General features: G+C 40.1%; 1 protein-coding gene and 1 pseudogene across 1 annotated transcript in view; both read left to right on the top strand.

Annotated features, from left to right (window-relative positions):
* Window positions 1–3,668: 3,668 nt before the first annotated feature.
* Window positions 3,669–5,918, top strand: LOC143028800 (uncharacterized; annotated as a pseudogene).
* A 2,129-nt stretch (window positions 5,919–8,047) lies between these two features.
* The window catches only part of LOC143028799 (uncharacterized), a 7,950-nt gene continuing 6,847 nt past the window's right edge, over window positions 8,048–9,150 (top strand). Inside the window, exon 1 of the mRNA XM_076191167.1 lies at window positions 8,048–8,283. Within this exon, the coding sequence (XP_076047282.1) occupies window positions 8,048–8,283 (236 nt within the window). The remainder of the gene's footprint in view (window positions 8,284–9,150) is intronic.

The following is a 9,150-nucleotide window of genomic DNA, read 5'->3' as shown; positions in this document are numbered from 1 at the left end:
CTTTGGCCAACTGCCGGATTGGGAAAAAAGAGAAGTGCTCTATAATGGACTTAACAAAAAGGAAAGGAGGACAATTGAGGCAGCATATATTACCTCACTCCCATGTAGCTATCATCGGGACAGTTTTGTTAAGTTGGCGAGGGCAGCAAGAGGCCTAATTATCCACGAGGCAAGACGAAAGCGAGATGGCAACAACATTGACCGGGGAGGAACGGGGTGAGCTGTGCGATTATGTAAGTTGTCGTTGTCTTATTTGTGTATATTCTGTAGAAGTCCTAGTTGGACGAAACGTCAGAAATAAAACTTCGACGGATTCTTGGCGTTTAAACTCACCACCCTATCACTCATATATATATATATATATATATATATATATATATATATATATATACATATTTATATATATATATATATACATATGTATATACATATATATATACATATGTATATATATGTATATATATATATACATATACATATGTACATACATACATACATACATACATACATACATACATACATACATACATACATACATACATACATACATACATACATACATACATACATATACTAAGTCTTTTTCCCCCTTACAAGGGAGGTAGCCAAAAAGAAAAATGCATAAAATCATTCCCACCCATTCCATCCCTAAATACACTCCACACCCCCTCCACCCTCCCTCTTATCTTAGCACCTCCTGAATGACGGGTCATCCCTGCATCTTGTCCACTACCCTGGGTCAGAAGCAGTGTCATAAGACACAGCACATCCACAGCAAGGCCGCTTCATTAAATCGGCGACCCCCCTCTCCGTTCCCCCATGCATAAAAGGAGAAGACGGGAAGAAATCCCTTCGGGTTGCGTCAAATTTTGCTCACACATACTACCTCATCCCCCAACCCCCGTCCATTCCACCTCATGCATCACAACATCCAAGTTTCACACCCTTATATTATTGCTGGCAGAATGCTTTGATTGTAATCTTTACGTTTCAAACATAAAGGTAGAGAGCCTCTCAGGATTTTATTATACTTACCAAACGTTTCCAACCAAAAGTAATACGTCTTTTTATTTCATTATCATGATCTTTGGTTATTTTCACCATCTGGCCTAAATAATTATACCTTTGAGCTTCTTCAAGACTCACCATCGATCATAATCTCTTTACTTTGAGCTTTCGCATTGAACATTACTTTTGTTTTACTCTTACTAATTTTTAAACCTACTTTGTGACTTTCTTTGTTCAGGTTACTCAGCATATCTTGCAAGTCTTCTGTTCTTTCTGAAATAAGAGTATAATCATCTTAGGTGGTTCAAATATTCACCATTAATCATCAAACCTTTCTCTTCCCAACTCAACCTTCTGAAAATCTCTTCCAATCAAACTGTAAATAATTTGGGTGAAATGGTATCGCCTTGCCGTACTCCTTTTTTGATCTTGATCGTTTCTGTATCTTTATGTAGTCAAATTATAGCAGACACCTTTCGCCTAAATCTTTTCTAAAACCTTACGATCTGTTCGTTTGTACCCTGCTTGCGTAGCGAGTTAAGTATTGCTATTTGTTCTACCGAATCAAAGGCCTTTTCGTAATCTACAAAAGTAAACAAAGATGTATATTGTATTCTATCGTTTTCTTGATTAGTTGGTTCATTGCCTGCAAATGGTTTATAATCGAATATCTGCTCCTAAAGCCTGCCTACTTTCTCGGTTGGTTTCCATCTAAAACTTGACTTAGTCTATTTGTAAGGATCTTGGAGAATAATTTATATACATTTGATAGCAAGCTAATCGGTCGATATTTACTAAGGTCCTTCTGGTCTGCTTTTTTATGAAGTAAAATCACTATAGCATTCCATCATGATTCAGGAACGCTTTCTTGACGTAAGCACTGGGTGTATAACTGAGCTAACTTAATGTAAATTTCTTTTCCTGCGTCTTTTAAAAGATCTATCAATATACCATCTTCTCCAGGTGCTTTTCCTCGTTTCATATTTTTAGAGCAAATTCTACTTCTTCCTTTGTAATCTCTGGTACACTACTAACGTCTACAGATGAATTTACTGACTCAACTACGGTCTTCGACAAGTAAAGCTCTTGGTAAAATTCTTCTCTTTTTACTATTCTGTCTCTGCATTTAATGATTTCTCCATTATTATCTTTCAAACATATCATTTGATGTCTTTCTAAAGCATGTCTGCGCTCAGTCCCTTTAATACTTTTACTTTTCCGAATAGTTTCCTCTATTTCATTCATGTATCTCTTTCTTTTCTCTAATCTTTGCCTTTTTGTTGATAAGCTTGTTTAGTTCTACTCTTTCGTCTCTCCTGCTTTTAATCTGTATGGCCATTCTTCTTTTAATTGGGTCATTTATAGTTTTGGAGTATTTGTTCTCTCTCGTACGTTTTGTACTTTCTGTTTCCTTTGTTGATTCTCTAATGATATTCACTATCTTCGACGGTGTCCTCGTTAGTTCTTAGAGCTTTGAATATATTTTCAACTTCTAACTAAAATTTCTTATTTAATTATTAGCCTTAACCTTCACAAGGCTGATTTTTTTTTCTTAAAAGTAGTTTATTTCTCTCGGTTCTGAAATTGAATTTAGCTGTGTAACCCATTCTATGGTCACTACCTAATATGAAGTATACTTCGTTATTTGTTGTTCCAACAGCACTTCTCCAGGTCCATTTACGACCTACACGCTTTTGGAAGAAGTGTTCATTATCCTCATGTTGTAGTTCTCTGCAAAATTGACTAACATCTCGCCTCTGTCATTTCTTTCACCTACTCCAAACTTGCCAATGCACGACTCATCTCCCATCTTCTTCCCCACTTTAGCATTGGTGTCGCCTATATCGTGTACTTTATCTTGATCCATTACCTGACTTAAATTATGTGAATCAAGGTGGTCTCAAACCAACTGGAGACATGCGAATCGAGGTGGTCTCAAACCAACTGGAGACATTCTAAGAATTCAAGGAAAAACGAAATTAAATCCATTGTCAGGTTAGAAAAAAAAATAGAGTGAGGAGGAAGAAAGAAAGAAAGAAAAAAATCATTAATAGTATGAAAACTACCAAATATCAATTAATCATATTTTCCTAGCGGCTTGGAGTTAAAAAAAAAAAAAAAATGCAGATGTTTAAGAATCTACAAGAAAGTGATACCACCAGTGAATACCAATTTGACAAGATATTATGGTCTCCAGTTGTCAGGGCGTAGAAATATCACAGAAATTGGCGGAAACAGTGTTGCCAACCGCGCAATGTAATCACTACACTATGATGTCTGCCAATTGGTAATTTTGTTTGCTTGTTTCTTGTACCTGCTTGGGTGTTTGCTTATTTGTTAATAATTCCTCTGCAGCCGACATAGTTACTGACCGAAAAGCCCATTTCGGCATGAATTGTCTTGTTTTTTCATTGTAGCACATTGTATCTGGAAACACAAAAATAAGTGTTATTGAAATACATCTTCATTTCCAAATAAGCACAAATGCATTAAATAAATGCGATGAAATACAGTGGATTCTATTCATTGCTGACAAAAGTGATGAAATCGTATTAGTCAATGGAGGTCTTGTTTAATAGTCTGTCCCTTCTCTTTCGAACACATGAAATTCTCACGGTTTGTGGAGTTTACGGCTTGCCTGAGTCAGGAAAATGTTGACCATGCCGGAGTGTGGGTGGTGTGAAAGAGAGAAAAAAAATATATACGAGACCAGGCAGAAGGAGGGGAAAGAGAAGGAAGAAAAGGAGGAGCAGGAGGAGGAGGAGGTGGAGGAGGAGGAGGTGGAGGAAGACGAGAAGGTGCAAGAGGAGGAGGAGGAGGAGGAGGAGGAGGGGGAGGAAGAGTGAGATACCCTCAGTATATATGCTTGTGTTGGTTTTCATCTCTCACAACTCGACTCGCTTCGATTTCGACCTCTGCTTTCTCCGCTATGGGTTGGCGCAGCATAAGGAGAGCTGCTGTTCTTAGCTGTGAGTCTCAATCTTTTTTTCTAGAGGTGACCAGATCAGCAATGTGCAGAGACTGCAAAGTAATAGTTGTCTTCTGTTTTCAGTGCTTCTGGTGGGAGCCGTAACGGCACAGTCCAATGGCTACAGCGCTCCTTCGACAACGTATGGTGCCCCGTTTGCCAATGGCGGACTCAACGGGGTCCTCAATGGCAATGGGGGCCTGAATGGTAATGGCGGCACCAATGGGTACGGAGGGATCAACGGTAATGGAGGTCTGAATGGCAATGGAGCCCTGAACGGTAACGGAGGCCGTAACGGAAACGGAGGCACCAATGGCTTCGGTGTCCTCAACGGCAACGGTGTCTTGAATGGTAATGGGGGCTTGAACGGTTATGGGGGCCTCTTACAGGCCTCAATGGCAACGGAGGCTACAGCTACGGTCCCTCCGACGCTGAACTGGCTCTCTTCGAGCTGGGCGAGAATATTCCTGGAGGAGGCGTGGCCGGCGTGGACTTCCCGGTTCTCTCGGAGGTCGTTGAGACGGGCTTCGCCTGCGAGAGCACTGGCTTCTCCTACGGCTACTTTGCCGACACCACCCTCGATGCCGGCTGCCAGGTCTTCCACATCTGTCAGACGCGTCCCAACGGCTACCAGAAGGACTCGTTCCTGTGTCCCAACGGCACCCTCTTCAACCAGCAGTATCTCGTGTGTGACTGGTGGTTCAACGTGGACTGCTCACAGGCCGTCGACTTATACTCCGTCAACCAGTTCTTCGGCGAGGACCTGGATACTTCTGGCGTGAACGGTGCTCTTTCCGCCGTCTATGGTCCTCCTGGTCTCAATGGCAATGGCAACGGCAATGGACAGATAAATGGCAACGGTGTGCTTAATGGAATCAGAAACGGATACAAACCGAACGGCAATGGCTACAGGCGGAATGGCAACGGTAATGGAAATGGTCTTCTTAACGGCAACGGTAATGGAAGCGGATACTCCAACGGTAACGGCAATGGAAACGGGTACCGCAGTGGTAACGGCAATGGCATAAACGGCAACGGTAATGGAAATGGGTACCGTAATGGGAACGGTAATGGAAACGGTCTTAATGGGAGCGGTAATGGAAACGGATACTCTAATGGCAACGGTAATGGAAACGGATACTCCAATAGTAACGGTAACGGATATGGACGAAATGGAAATGGCAATGGATTAGTTAATGGAAACGGCAATGGCTACAGAAGATACAGTAATGGAAACGGTAACGGATACAGCAATGGAAATGGGAATGGCATTGCTAACGGAAACGGCCTTACCAACGGTGTGAATGGAAACGGCAACGGTATCACCAATGGTAATGGCAATGGATATAGAAACGGCAATGGCTATAGCCGAAACGGTAATGGGAATGGAAATGGGTATAGTAACGGCAATGGTAATGGGTATGCCTCAAATGGCATCACCAACGGTAACGGCAATGGATATGCATCAAACGGTAACGGCATCGTGAATGGCAACGGGTATACAAACGGCAATGGCATTACCAATGGCAACGGCAACGGATACACAAATGGTAATGGCATCACCAATGGTAACGGCAACGGCAACGGATACACAAATGGTAATGGCATCACCAATGGTAACGGCAACGGCAACGGCAACGGATACACAAATGGTAATGGCATCACTAATGGCAACGGTAATCGGTACAGAACAAACGGCATCGTCAATGGCAACGGATACACAAATGGTAATGGCATCACCAATGGCAACGGCAACGGATACACAAATGGTAATGGCATCACCAATGGCAACGGCAACGGATACACAAATGGTAATGGCGTCACCAATGGCAACGGCAACGGATACACAAATGGTAATGGTAATGGCATCACCAATGGCAACGGCAACGGATATAACGGGGCTTCTTCCGCGCCCTCCAGCCTCTATGGAGTTCCAGTGTAAGGAAGCCATCGAAGCTCAGCAAGAACAGCACCTCCCCACTATAGTCGTCCTTCCCCGGAGAAACGTTTATTTTTATACTGCTTACTCAACTCCTTAAATCTAATATGAACTGTACATACAATTTCAGAATTAGTTTAGGGTTTCTTTAATTGCTTTGTATTAGAATGTTTTGAGATATGTTTATTTTTGTGCTGCTTACCCGCCTCCTTAATTGAAAATGAAGTACAAAGTCACTTCAGAATCAATTCATGTCTTTTATTCGAAATATTGTTCTGCTTATGCAGTGTAGATTCAACCACTCAATGCAAGCAAATCCCCATCAGATATGTATTTATTTTTGTATTCATGGTCGCAATAATGCGTAATAAATCATTGCACAGTACAGAAGTATATACTTTTTATTTCTATTGTCGTAGCGATGATATACACACTAATATCCATGAACCTACAGGAAAAAGGTACCTTCTATGTTAGTCACTGTGAAAAAAGTTTATCTAATAGGAGAATTTGTGCTTGATAAGTGTAAGTAAATATCTTCAGTGACAGTCGTGTTACTCCTACAAATAAGCATTCCTGCTTGTGATGCCTTTGTCATTCGAATAATGATTTAGACCACAGTCACCTCACTAACGATACGCAATAGCTCAGTTGGAAGATTAGTGGGCTCCTGAAAACATGACCAATTTAAAGCTCGCTTCATGTGGTCCAACTGAGTTAATAAACACCCATTGCTTAAAATTGGTTTCATGTTGTTTCTATGCTACAACTTGTCTTAGGTATAAGCACCTATACAAGTGTTTTGAACTTCTTGACTCCTACTGGATGCAACTATGAAAAAATGTACTCAACTCTAGTTAATGGTAAAAGATCATCTTCATCTGTAATACCACGATAGCCGAACGAGGGACATCGGATTTAATCGAGAGAAAAAATGTGGATAGATTGTGTGAAACAAATCAAAATATCACCACTGAAACATTTGTTTCTTAGATTCCATGTAAGGAAAGATGGCCCTAATCAGTTTTGTCCAAAATATTTTGATAAGAAAATAAATACAAAAGAGAGAGAAAGATATAAAAAAGAGGCTTAAAAAATCATACATTCTTATCCACTAATGATTAACATTGTTATGTGATAATTCTGAAGGATTTGATAAAAAACAAACAAACAAACAACAGTTTTAAACGAAATCTGAAAGAATTCTGCTGTTACATTTAAGATAAAAAGGGTATAAGGAATCACATTGGTCTTCTATTGCTTAAAAACGGTACCAATGTCTAGAGTAAGAAAGGGGACTGGCAAGACTGCAACAATTACCGCGGTATTAAATTGTTCAATTTGTCAGTCAAGATGCTTACTGACACTTACTTGTTTCCATCTGTTATAGTTTCCGGGGCCTGAGCAATGTGGAAGGATTTGATAAAAAAAGAAGAAAAAAGAAAAAAAAAGGCAGCTCTAAACGAAACTGGTAAATATAAAAGAAATCTGAAAGAATATCTGTTGTTACATTCAAGACAAAAAGGGTGTAAGGAATCACATTGGTTTCCTATTGCTGAAAAAACGGTACTAATGTCTGGAGTAAGAAAGGGGACGGGCAAGACTGCAACAATGGGAGTCAGCACGCGTTACCTCACCAGATGGCAGCACTGTGTGATGAGTCGTGAAGTTCACTTCCTGTTTTACAGTCTTGTTTCCAAACGTGATAAAACTAACTTTAAAATGCCGCAGCATTACTCTGTTCCAGTGTGAGATACTAAATTCTATGAACGCTAAATTCTCTATCATCCGGTTTAAAAATGACAATAAGGCCATTCACTATTATACAGGATTTAATGACTTTGCACATTTTTTCTTAATATTCTCTGTGCTTGGCCCAGCTGTCAATAATCTTGATGGAATAGGCTATGATTTATTATTAGCGGAAGATCAGTTGTTTTTACTATAATCAAGTTGAGACAGGCCAAAGATGATTTTGAATGATCTATTTGGTTCAGAATCAGTCAAACTTATGCATCAAAAGTTTTAAATGTGGATTGATTTTATGTTCTTCCAACTCCAAGAAATACTTAATGCCAGTGAACTTCAAAAAACAATTTCCATCAACACGGGTAATTTTGGATGCAACAGAGATGCCGATTGAAAAACCCAGTAATGTTAATGCACAAAGTGCAACTTTTTCGACTTTGAAGACAATGATCGGCTGCACTCCAGGTGGACTAATTTCTTATGTGAGTGATAGCTACGGTGGCAGCGCATCTGACAGACAGATAATCGAAAGATCTTGTTTAATACAAGGACATATATTTGAATCTGGGGACAGTATTATGGCAGACCGGGGTATTAGAGTACAAGATTTGTTTGCTTCGTTAGACGTTAAGGTGAACATTCCGACCAATAAAATGAATATTTACACAATAACAAAAGGACTATTGTTACTTGAAATCGTGTTGAAAGTGAGTACGATATCTTACCTTTCTATCAAATTCTCTTTCCTCCCTGAGTCAAGCGCTCCTCTTGTTACCAATTCAACTTTTAAACGCTGAACTGTCCAATTTTCGTAGGACGCCATTGTACGTTTACTACGACTGATGGTACAGTGGAGCCATCTACCGGGATAAATTGTGATGCTTACTCCCATTACCGCGGTATTACATTGTTCAATTTGTCAGTCAAGATGCTTACCGACACGTGCTTGTTTCCATCTGTTATAGTTTCCGGGGCCTGAGCAATCTGGATTTAAGCCAGATAAATCAAAGACTCATCGGATTCTACTGCATTGTGTTTCTGTGGAGCGCCGACGTGACTTTCAGTAGGGGTTGATTGTCAATACGATGATCTCGAGAGTGCTTTTGATTTCATGCATTGCGGAGTACTTTGCGGATCCATGGGATTTCTGTGAGTATTATTTACCTGGTGTGTGGCTTTTGCTCTGGTACAGAGGATACCATAAGGAGTAGAGGAAACGTGTCTGATTTCTTTCCTGTCCAGTAAACCAGGCATGAATATTATCAATATACATACACTGGTTGATGCAAACTCTTTGTATGTATGCAAAATGGAAACCTAGACTGACAGATAGCTTGATAAACGATTCAAAGATGACAACTAATCTTAGGTCGTTGTCAGAAGGCTGATCCGACTTTTCCGGATCTGTTAGAGATGTAACGTTTGAGAACTATTATACAACCTTGTCGCAAACATTAATTTATGGCCATAATTAGAAAGAGAGAGA

The sequence above is a fragment of the Oratosquilla oratoria genome, chromosome 10, assembly GCF_046742065.1.
Source record: "Oratosquilla oratoria isolate Oo_2021 chromosome 10, ASM4674206v1, whole genome shotgun sequence".
Classification (NCBI taxonomy): domain Eukaryota; kingdom Metazoa; phylum Arthropoda; class Malacostraca; order Stomatopoda; family Squillidae; genus Oratosquilla; species Oratosquilla oratoria.
The sequence above is the reverse complement of the archived record's forward strand: the minus strand, read 5'-3'. Positions and strand labels throughout refer to the sequence as shown.